The sequence below is a fragment of the Microcebus murinus genome, chromosome 10 (assembly GCF_040939455.1).
Source record: "Microcebus murinus isolate Inina chromosome 10, M.murinus_Inina_mat1.0, whole genome shotgun sequence".
Taxonomy (NCBI): Eukaryota; Metazoa; Chordata; class Mammalia; order Primates; family Cheirogaleidae; genus Microcebus; species Microcebus murinus.
Genome location: NC_134113.1, coordinates 76,893,222 through 76,905,837, shown reverse-complemented (window position 1 = coordinate 76,905,837; position 12,616 = coordinate 76,893,222). Strand labels below are relative to the sequence as shown.

Here is a 12,616-nt window from a genome sequence, read left to right as displayed (position 1 = left end):
AGAAACAAACTGACAGACTAGGAGAAAATATTTGTAATCCATATATAGAAGTTAATAGCCAAACTTTATAAGAGACTAGACAACTTAATAGTAAGATTAAAAAATGAGCACAGGACCTGAATATAGATTATTCTTAAAAGAAGGCATACAAATGGCCAACTGCTATTTAAAAATGCTCCACGTTCCTAATCATCAGGAAAATGCAAATTTTAAATAAAACCACAATGAGATATTACCTGTTAGAACAGCTATTGCCAATATGGCAAAAGGTAGCAAGTGTTGGTGAGGATGTGAAGGAAAGGGAACTTATTATACACTGTTGCTGGCAGTGTAAATTAGTACAGCCATATGGAAAACAGTATGGAGGTTCCTCAAAAAATTAGAAATGGAACTATCATATGACCCAGCAACCCCATTACTGGATATATATCCAAAGGAAGTGAAATCAGTATGTTACAGAGATAGCTGTACTCCCATGTTTATTGCAGCATTATCCACAGTAGCCAAGATATGGAAGCAACCTAAGTGTTTATTGATGGATGAAAAGTATTTTCTTTATCCTTTCATATATATGTATACATGGTATATTTATAGTGGAATACTGTTCTGCTTTAAAAAAAGGAGTTCCTGGCCTTTGTGACATGGATAAACTGGGAGGACATTATGCTAAGTGAAATAATCTAGGCACAGAAAGACAAATACTATATGTTTTTTTTTTTTTTTTTTTTTTTTTTTTTTTTTTAAAACCTTGGTCACTCTTTGAGACAAATACTATATGATCTCATTTATATGTGGAATTGAAAATAGTTGAACTCATAGAAGCAGAGAGTAGAATGGTGGTTACCAGAAGCTGGGGAGATGTCAGTCAAAGTCCACAGAGTTTCAATCAGACAGGGAGAATACAATGAATAATAATGTACTGTACACTTGAAAATTACAAAGACAGTAGATCTTAAATGTTCTCACCACAAAAAAAATGGTTAACTATGTGAATGTTAATTTGGTTGATTTAATCATTTTACAACATATACATATATCAAACATCATGATGTCCACGGTAAATATATATAGTTTTTATTTGTCAATTCTACCTTAATTAAGCTGGGGGGAAAACAGGAATCAAGATAAAAATCTGACAATATAAAAAATATTTATATTGTCTGTCCTTTGGAATATCTCCAGGACAGGTCACTAATCTTTTCATCCCCAGGTTTTCCTACCTAAGTCATTTAATGCCTCTGTTTCTCCCCCTATGATTTCTTGTCAGCTGCCTTCTTTGGAATATATAAAGACAAAGTTACATTTATGCCATTCTACTCTTTATGTGTATGTTTCATTGATTTTTTTTTTAACCCGGGGATGACCTATTGCAGTACAAATACAACATATTTTTCACTCTAAAAAGGTTCCAGGATGTCAGTAAATCTTCTTTATGCTAAGCTCTGCCGTTTAGTTTCTTGATGAGTAACTGACTCTCAGTGTGAGTGCCTGTTTTAAACTGTGTTGTGTTATTCTATTACTTTGCCTCATGCTATATTGACAGATAATACGGTTTACTTAACAGCTTTTACCTCAGAGCCCTATTTTTCTATTTAGTCAAAAATAAGTCTGGCACCTAGCAAGTCACTCTAATTGTGAAACCTGTTAGGATATTTAGTTTCAGGTTCCTTGCTGTATTTTTATCAGATTATTAACATATTTAGAGGAGAAAATTTCCTTCTAAAATATATAAAAAGAAATACTTTATGTTTCACTTTTTAAAGGTTACAGTCTTCTTCATCCCTTGATGATTCAAGTCCAACAGATTTAATGAAAGAAACTCACACGGTAAACTGCAGAAATGTAAGTATACTCATAATATTCATAAAATAAATGAACAATAAAAATCTGTTGTTGATTATTTCTTTTGAGAAAAGAAGCCATTCTATAAAAAAATAAATGAACTCTTTCTGGCCACTCTGGTTTCTAAGCGGCAGTGTTGAATAGTGGTTAAGAGTGAGTTGTTGATGGCCGGTCGCGGTGGCTCATGCCTATAATTCTAGCTCTCTGGGAAGCCGAGGCAGGCAGATCATTTGAGTTCAAGAGTTCGAAACCAACCTGATCAAGAGCGAGACCCCGTCTCTGCTATAAATAGAAAGAAATTAATTGGCCAACTAATATATATAGAAAAAATTAGCCAGGCATGGTGGCACATGCCTGTAGTCCCAGCTACTCGGGAGGCTGAGACAGAAGGATCCCTTGAGCCCAGGAGTTTGAGGTTGCTGTGAGCTAGGCTGACGCCATGGAACTCGCTCTAGCCTGGGCAACAAAGTGAGACTCTGTCTCAAAAAAAAAAAAGAGTTGTTGGAAGTGTAGTATCTGGGTCCAATTTACGACTCAGATACTGCTACATAACCTCAGGCTATTTAATCTCTCTGTACCTCAGTTTTCTCATCTGTAAACCCGGGATGATAATGTCACCCATCTCCTGGAGGAGCATGAGAATTAAGTGATTTAATACAAAAGCAAACACAAACTTAAAACAGTGCCCAGCACACAGTAAGTGCTCAATAATAAATGGTAGCTATTTTTTGTTATTTAAATGTATTCCTTGTGATTTGAAAGAAAAGTTTAATATGAGCCACAAGATAAATATCATATACTATTTAAGTCAATTGAACAGATGCTAGCTATTTGAAATGCATATACAGAAATGACTAAACCTTTCTACAGCCATACCACCCTGAACATACCCAGTCTCATCAGAAATGACTAAATCTAGTGCTATCTGGAAGACTAAAATACAGTATAATTTTAATACAGCATAGACAACAAAAAGCTCTAAAGTAGGAATAGAAACTGAGCAGTACAAGAATACAGGAGAAAAGAGGAATTTCATCTGACCAGGGCCAAACAAAAACTTGAAAACACAAATATGATATTTCTACAAAAATATACATCTTCTGGTCTATTTTTTCATTTATTCATACATTTAGCAAATGTTTACTGGGTGCCCATTTTGTGAAAGGCAATATGCTAGAAACAGATTTATGTTGTAATAAACAAAGTCTCTAGTGTACATTATGTAGGCATTCTATAGATAAAGTACATCAATTTAATGAGACAGTGTAGGTAAATGATTTCTTATTTTATGAGCTACCTTGATTGTTGGCCTGTAACTGTGTGACAGTATAAGAACTTTTTGGTAAAAGCCATCTGGTCTAATCTCTTCTCCATGCTAAAGCAGTATTTCCCATGGTGGTTTTATATGATGTATAATTTTGTCATTTTTTTAAAAATTGGAATAACACTGACTGCAACCTTGAACTTTTTATTTTTAATCCAAAACTTTTCCTTGGAGTACATGCTTTCAGTTATTAAGAATGTGGATTTTAGAGCCAGGTAGACTTGGGTCAGGATGATGGCTTCAACACCTTGGGCAAGATAGCAACCTCTTTAGGCTTCAGTTTCGTGACGTGTAATACAGCTACCTCACATTTGAAAGGTTGAACCCAGACAATGCCTGTGGCGAGCTTGGCACACGGTACACAGTACACACAAGCTGCCACGCTGATGATGGTAGTGGTGGTGCTGGCGGCAGGCTCGTATCTAACAACTACTGCAAGGTCTTTATTTCATTCAAGTAGAAACCTCACTGTTTATGATCCTGTCTTTTCAGATGTCAAATAAGGAGATGTTTCCAATAAGTCCTTCTGAAATGGGGGAACTAGAGGCGACCAGGTCAAACCAGAGCGCTGCCGCTGTCCCCAGTAACGAACCACTCCTCAGTAAGTTGTCTTTGGGAACTGCCTACCATTTTAGTTTACCAAAAACTCCCTCTTAATCACTATGTTTGCAGGCACGGGAGATTTCTAGGGAAGCAAATAGTTTTAAAACCAAGACTTTTTTCCATTCAAAGTTCTAAACACAAATAATCATACTCTTAATTTTAAAACGTATGTTCTTGAATGGACCTGTCATTAAGAATTCAGTTATTGGCTGAATCGGCTATGAATATTGCTTAATACGCACAATTTAAATAAAACTAAAGTATTTCTGTCTAGGAAAAAAGGTCCATTCTCACGGATTACCAAGAATTTTTAAAGGATACAAGTCATAAAACGCTTAAAATGTAATCATTCAGTTTAGCAGTGTTTATGCAAAGTCCAAATTAAGTCAATTGAAATGACATGGTGTCTTAGTCTATTTTTGCTGCTGTAACAGAATCACCATGGCCTGGGTAATTTCTAGTGAACAGAAATGTACAGTTCTGGAGCTGGGAAGTCCAAGGGCATGGTGCGGGCATCTAGCAAGGGACTTTATGTTTCATTATCCAATGGCAAAAGACAAGAGGGCAAGAGAGGGTGAGAGTGAGAAAGCAAGAGGTGGCTAAACTTGATTTTATAGCAAAGCCACTCTCGAGATAACTAACCAGCTCCCACAATTATGACATGAATCCATTCGTAAAGACAGATCCCTCAGGTCCTAGTCACCTCTTATTATGCCCCATCTCTCAATACTGTTGCATTGGGGATTAAGTTTCCAACACATGAACTTCAGTGAACACATTCAAACACATTGTACATGGTTTCATATCCCCCATAACTGATATTGCTCTGCTGAAAGCATATGTTAGAAAATCAAAGGACTTGAAGGAACTTGGATATCAGCTTCACACACACATAGAGCCACATTCAATCATCTCAAATTCTGTTGTACTTTGAAAGATATATAGAAGCCTTCAGTTAATCTTTATCTGCATTTTAACCCTTAATTTCTAGAACCTCTTCTTATCGCTAACTTAAATCTCATTTCCATGGTTGGTTGTTTCCTTTTTCAGTCAAAAATGTGGTTACCTTTGTAGAGCTCTTTCACCTCCTTAAACAACTACAAATCACTGAAGAATCACTTTCACCTACTTAGTTAAATAACTACAAATCATCATCTACAAATTGCAGATGATGTAAACAAATGGAAAAGCATCTCATGTTCATGGACCAGTCAGCGGAATCAACATTGTTAAAATGTCCATACTACCCATAGTGATTTACAGATTCAATGCAGTCCCCATCAAAATACCGTCATTTTTCACATATCTAGAAAAAACAATTCTACCCTTCATTTGGAACCAGAAAAGAGCCTGAATAGCCAAAGCAACCTTAAGCAAAAGGAACAAATCTGGAGGCATCACTTTATCAGACTTTAAGCCATACTACAAGGATATAGTAACCAAAATAGCATGGAATTGGCAAAATAAGAGAGAGAGACCGACCAATGGAACAGAACAGAGAACCCAGATATAAAACCATCCATGTATTGGCATCTGATCTTTGAGAAAGTAGCAGCAATATACACTGGGGAATATACACTGAGTCCCTGTTCAATAAATGATGCTGGGAAAACTGGATAGCCCCATGCAGAAGAATGAAACAGGATCCACATCTCTCACAAAAATTAATTCAATATGGATAACAGACTTAAATCTAAGACATAAAAACATAGGAATTCTAGAAGAAAATGTTGGAAAAACTCTTTAGATATTGGCATAGGCAAGAATTTATGAAGACAACCCCAAGGATAATCATAGCAACAACAAAAATAAATAAATGGGCCTTGATTAAATTAAGAAGCTTCAGCACAGCCAACAAAACAATTAACAGAGCAAATAGACAACCTACATAATGGGAGAAAATATTCACATGTTATACATTCAATAAAGTGCTAATAATAAGAATCAACAAAAACTCAAGCAAATCAGTAAGAAAAAAAATAAACCCCATTAAAAAGTGGACAAAAGGCATGAACAGAAACTTTTCAAAAAAAGATAGACTGATGGCCAGTAAATATATGAAAGAATGCTCAATGTCACTATCATCAGAGAAATGCAAATCAAAACCACAATAATATATCACCTAACCCCAGTGAGAATGGCTTTTATCAAAAGGTTCCAAAACAGTAGATGCTGGCGAAGAAGAGAGATAGAAACACTTATACACTGTTGGTGGGACTGCAAAATAGTGCAACCTCTATGGAAATTAGTATGGAGATTCCTCAAAAACTAGTAATAGACCTACCATTTGATCCAGCAATCTTCACAATCACAAAGATGTAGAATCAGCCCAAGTACCCATCAGTTCATGAGTGTATTAATAAAATATGGTATATGTTTACCATGGCATGCCACTCAGCCATAAAAAAATAAATTACACCTTTTACAACAATCTGGATGGAAATCGAGACCATTCTCCTAAGAGAAATATGACAATAGAAAAAAAATCACCATATGTCCGAACTAACCAATCAGCACTCATGTGCATAGATGGAAGTAAAACTCAATGGAAAGCATGCAGGTGGGAGAGGGGAGGAGAGGAGGGGTGAAATCATACCTAACAGGTACAATGTACGCTATCTGGGTGATGGGCATACTTATATCTTTGACTCACGCAGTACAAAAGCAATCCCTGTAAATCAAAACATTTGTACCCCCATAATCTGAAATTTTTAAAAAATTTAAATGTTAGTTGATAAAAAAAATTTTAATCTGCTTATCCCTCTTTTATAAGAAAATTTCAAATTTTTAGAAAATGATGCTTTTGTCTCAGCCTTCTCATTTTAGAATTGAACAAATAGTTTTCTCAAAGGCAGATTAAAGCTAAATTTATCCTTCCAGACTCTATACACACACACACACACCATCCCCTAGCTTCCAACTCTCTGGGAGTCTATCCTTTAGTGATATCATTTTCTATTAGAAAACTCGTAGATTAGCTCACTTCTGTGCATCAGATGAAATAAATGCAATTTATCTGACAGCAGATTGTTATAAAATTAGGTGAACCATTTAAAAAAAATACATCAGGCTTTTGCAATTTAAGACATATACTTTGCCTTCATAAATACATTTTATGGTATTCTAGCCTTGCCATTTTTTGATGGCAAAGTAATCATTTTTAACTGCCAAATGTGTGGCTTTATTGATCACCTTTACTTAACCTGGGCCTATATTTTAATCCCTAGGTGACAATGCTCAGCTGGATTTCGATGCCCTGTGTGACAATGACGACACAGCGATGGCTGCATTCATGAATTACTTAGAAGCAGAGGGGGGCCTCGGAGACCCTGGGGACTTCAGTGATATCCAGTGGACACTCTAGCATTTGTTTTTTAACTCCAAAAATGAGAAACATTTTAAAGCATTTCATTTACCAAAAAAAAAAAAAAAAAAAACAAACCTGTCTATTCTTCCGTACTATATCGATACTGTTTTTATCTTTTATTAAATGGTCTACCAATTTTTATAGATTTGTACCTCACCCTCACAGGGATGTGGGGAAATACTGTTTTCCTCCCAAGGGAACCAGAATTTATTACAGATCCCTTTACTCAACGTAATGGCTTAAAATCCACGAATTGCCATATTTTTGCTAAAATATTTCTAACCAAGAGTATCACATTATTTTGGTTTTGATGTGGTTTTTTTTTTTTTGAGTTTGAGTAATGTAATAGTTTGACATTTTCCCTTGTGTCTAAGATTCATTTGTAATAGATTTAGAGTAGATTTGTGTAATGTGCACATTTCTATTCCTTGTGCATTTCCTTAATTGAGGATAGGGCTTACACACTTGAAGAAAATGGTGAGTACTTGAACATTTAAAGGGACAGTGCAATTTATAGTCATAATCACAATGAATACTGTATTCAATCTTTGTAGACTTAGGCAAGCACAGAGCCAGAATATCTGTGCTTAATTAAGCACTTTAAGAAAGATTTTAAGTAAGATAATTTCTTACTTAAAACTCAGAAAATGTCAAAAAAAGTTTCAACTTATAGAAAAGGAAGGATCTTGGGCCCTAGATCTTAGTGATTGACGTTTTCATGTAAGATTTACTCTTAATGCAACCACTGAAGATTTTCATTATAGATGGAGGTTTTTAACATTGAAAACATGCTTAGCAATAGGTTAGTCCCAGAGGAAAATACAGGCCCAGGCAGATTAAATGTCTTGTGTAAAGTCATACATTCAATTCATATAGTTTTTAACAATGTATATAAACCAGACACATTTGGGAATGCAGTGGTCTCACTGGTTAAATGATTAATTAACTGACCCAATAACGAGTTACAGCCTTCTAGATTATTAGGCAGTCAGGTATCATTGCCTGTTACCAAAGGTAATGAAATAAATGGCAAGTACATTTTTAAAATCACAAGGCAATGAGAAATAATTTAAAAACCAATTTTCTAATAATTAAAAAATGGAGAGCATTTTTTAACACTGATTGATCCAGAGATGGTTCAAATTTAGTGTAAGGATTTAAAATACTGAGTATCTGCCTTCTTGGGGGTCATACTTTTATAATACTTTAACAGCTCTTGATGGTTTACCAAATATATTCCCATATATTCTCTTTTGTGCCTCACAAATGAAAGGCAGGCTGAGAACTAATGGGGAAGCACTCAAGCTTTGATATGGGGTTCAAATCCAGTTTCCTTTTTCTAGATGGTGCTACACCTTTCCAGCAAATTTCCCTCAGAGCCCCTCATTGAAACAAAGCATTATTTTGACTACTCCACATGCTATTTCTTTAGCCGTAGGTGATACTTTGGAACTTGATCAGACATGTTAATGACAAGCATACCAACAGGCAGTAACCAAAAGCAAATGTTTCCTTCCGGTGTGCAGTTTGCAGGGGCTGTGTGGGCAAGGATGTATTGTGGCAGGCCCTCTTGAGCTGATACAATGTTCCAGCAACGTTGAAGAGTCAGCACCATTTCTGGCCTGACACTTGAGGACTTGAGTGTGACATCCAGGTTTAGAATAAGCCAGAGAGATCCTACAAGATGGAAGGGATTGGTGTGCAGCAGCCTAAGCGTTATAGTTAAGTCTAAAGATTCATGAAAGATCATATCTGTTCTCTTAAGTCAGGCCTGCCTAGCAATATAACTTTTTGGGGGATGGAACCATTGCAGGTTGAGCTTTGGCTTACAAAGAGTCTACTTCAGCCAATGGTAGCGGGATAGGTCAAGGTGGCCTGATGGCCTCAAAAGCAGGTGGGGCAAACCCCCCATGGCGTAAGGATTTGAGAGGCAGAGTTTCTAGAGACAGACCAATGCTGCCTTGCACAGTGGCAGGTTTTTTCTTTGCAGGAGAAAGGGGACCAGTGAGCAGACAGCCAGTCGAATGCTCTGTGCGTGGTTAGTCCACTCTAATATTTTTCTGCAGATCCTCTTGTCCTGGACTCAGAATCCAATCCATGCACTGTGTGCTACCATAGCTCTCTCAATGTAGCATCTTCTTCAAAATGCATTCCATTAACTAAACTTGATTGCTTTTAGGAGTGACACATTTTGTATGGCTTATGCTATATTGCTTTTTCCTCTTATAAATCAGTTTCTCAGATTTTTTTTGTGAGAAATACATCTACAAATTGCATCATAAAAAACAGTACTCATTTTTTTTTTAAAGAATTACCCCTACACTCATGTAGTGGAGTGGGAAAGGCACCTTTCCTAGGCACCTTTCCTAGAATCCAAAGACCCTTTCCAGCCTGGATTTAGCTATGTGACCTCAAGCAAGCTATTTAAACTCTCTGTGCCTCAATTTCCTCATTTTAAAAAAGAGGTTGGATCTCTAAGTTTACTTCCATCCTCTGATTCTAATCCACAGGACTTGAGCATTAATTAAGGTGGCCTCTAGAACTGTGCTGTCCAGTGCTGTAGCCACTAGCCACATGGGACTACTGAGCATTTGAAATGTGGCCAATGTAAAATGCATGTCAGATTTTGAAGATTTAGTGTTACAAAAAGAATGTAAAATACCACATTAACAATTTTACGTTAATTACATGTTCAAATGATACTTTGGGTATACTAAATTTTTAAATTAATTTTACTTGTATCTTTTTACTTTTTTAATGTGGTACAAGAAAATTTAAAATTGCACCTGTGGCTCACATCATATTTCTATTGGACAGCACTGCTCTACAACATTTTATTAAGTGGATATTATTGAAGTAGACCAAAGGTTATATGCCATAAGGATATTTTTCTCTAAATACTGTGTTCAAAGAACAATTATTTATTGATCCTTGACTCAGTGTAATCAAATCACTGAGTCTCTATCCATGTACCAAATTTAAAACTTTCTGGAAAATAGTAAACTTAAAATTGTTATCAGATATTTTATTACTGATAGCCTAAAATCAAATAAAACTTGAGTTATATGGTCATCATTAAATTTGGAAATCTATTGAGAAAGACAAACAGGAAAATACAGAAGAGACTTTCAGTAAATAAATGAAGTTGAAGGGAAGTGTTTATTTACAGTGTCACAGCAGAAAAAGGCTGTATGGGTTATCATAGTCTTTGAGAAATCTCTTTAGAATTCTGGGGCACAGGTGTATGAAATGGCCAAGATCTAGCTACCAGACCATGCTTAGCGGCGTCCAGTTTGAGATCCTACTGTAAAAGGGTATCTGCAACTCAGGTGGGTCATCACTGGGTTCTAGAATTAGAGACTCAGATTTGCCCAGCACAGTGTTGCAGGCAGAGAAGGGCTGACATCTAGAATTATATAGAAGCCATAAAGAAAACTGCTATGTGGCCACTAGGTGCCACTTTTCCATTTCGACAGTACTTTGTTTTCATTAGTGGATTATTTTTTTCCAAGCTCCGCAGGGCCTGTGAGAAGCATTTAGGTAGGACTTTTGTGCCTAAAATCAGTCAGCCTGTCTGGTGTGCGTTGTTTTATGAGAAATGCTTTCCAAGCACAGACTAGGAAGATCTTTCTCACATAATTTAAGGACTTTGGCTTAGGGAGCTTTTCACATGTGGTGTCAGTAAAAGCTGACCTAGAAAGGAAACCTATCCATTGTGGAATATGCTTTTTGAATCCATTCTAGAGTGTGTGGTGTATGTCGCTGTGCATACATTCTTGAGTTTAGTCTTTTATACAATTTTTAGCTCTTTTCGAGTTTACTTGATCTTGTCTGTATATTGGTATTTTTAAAATTTTGTGGCAAAAGTTGAAAAGTAAAATTAAATTATATTTTATAATTATCAGTTTGCAGTTTGTTTTTTTTAATAAACTTCCTCCAAAAGTATGTTCTTAACTACTTTCTAATGTGGAAACATAGATTAGGGAAACCATCTCAAACCACTGGGCAGAGAGGTGCATCGAACTATGTTATTATATACATCTTGGGGTGTACTAACTGCTCTTAACAACTGCAAGATCTCAGTGGTTTATCCCAGTAAAAGTTTCTTTCTGATCACATCACCATCCATGTCCTCAGTGCTCTCTGTCCCTCTGACTATCTCTGCCTCTTCCTCCTTCCATCTTTCAACTTTGCCATCCCCTAAGCTGCTTTTATTTTCTGGTGGAAACTTTCCCCATAATGACATTCAGAACCCACGTGTATTTATTATTCTTATATCTAGCAATCTCAGTAGAAAAGGAGCGTCTTTATCGCCTGGTAATTCACACATATGTCCATTGATTGGTCCACATGGACTTCCTTGTGGTCAGCAGGCTGGAACACACAGACTGGCCAGACTTTGCTCCCATGAACACCACACTGGACTGTCCTCTCCCCAGGTATAATGCTGCCGCCTTCTGACTTCAAGATTGCTCTTTTTTAAGCACCAGATGAGGCAAGAAAAACTTTCTCTGCTGTACCCCTTTTAATCTCAATAAAAGGATTTGTTCTGTAAAATTTGGATTCAAGGCCAGGTGCAGTGCGTCCTAGCACTCTGGGAGGCCGAGGTGGGAAGATCGCTTGTGCTCAGGAGTTCGAGACCAGCCTGACCAAGAGCGAGAACCCCCCCCCCCGTCTCTACTAAAAATAGAAAGAAATTAGCTGGACAACTAAAAATAAATATAGAAAAAATTAGCCGGGCATGGCGCATGCCTGTAGTCCCCAGCTACTCAGGAGGCTGAGGCAGGAGGATTGCTGAAGCCCAGGAGTTTGAGGTTGCTGTGAGCTAGGCTGATGCCACGGCACTCTAGCCCAGGCAACAGAGTGAGATTCTGTCTCAAAAAAAAAAAAAAAATTGGATTTAGTAAAAATGCTGCATGTAAGGACCTAGAGGGGCACATTATACCTTGAGGCCGCAGTTTCCCTACCCCTGACAGATGGCAGCAGGCCAGAGCAGTGTCCCCCACAGAACTTGTTACAGTAAACCTGGTGGGAGACTAGGAGAACCTGGACCAAGGTGAAGTTGAAGAGAAGGACACAGACTCAGGAGATAGTATTACAGAGGTAGGGCTACAAGAACTTGAGAACTAACTGGATTGGAGAAATGTCGAAGCAAAAGCAGTGAATAACGACTCAAGGTTCTGGCTCGGGTGTCTGGACTGCAATGCTATTCAGGAGGTGAGAATTATACCAAGAGAAACAGCATTAGGGTAGAAGATTCAACAGTTCTGGACAAATTGTGTTTGTCCAAGAGATGTCTAGTAGATAATCAGGTATGTGAGTTTGGAGGATGGAACCTGAGCTGGACAGCAGACATAAGCTTTCCGAGCCTCAGTTTTTCATTTGTAAAGTAGATTTAGGAATACTTAACCTTGCAGAGCTTGAGTGAAGATTAAACTGGGTTACTTAAAGTGCTCAGTAACACGTCATCTGGCACTTAG

General features: G+C 37.1%; 1 protein-coding gene across 3 annotated transcripts in view; it reads left to right on the top strand.

The window, feature by feature from the left end:
* BMAL2 (basic helix-loop-helix ARNT like 2) overlaps positions 1-11,027 on the top strand; it is a 71,746-nt gene extending 60,719 nt beyond the window's left edge. For all 3 annotated transcript variants that reach the window (XM_076007543.1, XM_076007542.1, XM_076007544.1), the window contains 3 exons: positions 1,764-1,842; positions 3,659-3,767; positions 6,997-11,027. In XM_076007543.1, coding sequence (XP_075863658.1) covers positions 1,764-1,842; positions 3,659-3,767; positions 6,997-7,133 — 325 coding nt within the window. In that variant the 3' untranslated portion in view covers positions 7,134-11,027. The remainder of the gene's footprint in view (positions 1-1,763; positions 1,843-3,658; positions 3,768-6,996) is intronic.
* Positions 11,028-12,616: the final 1,589 nt, after the last annotated feature.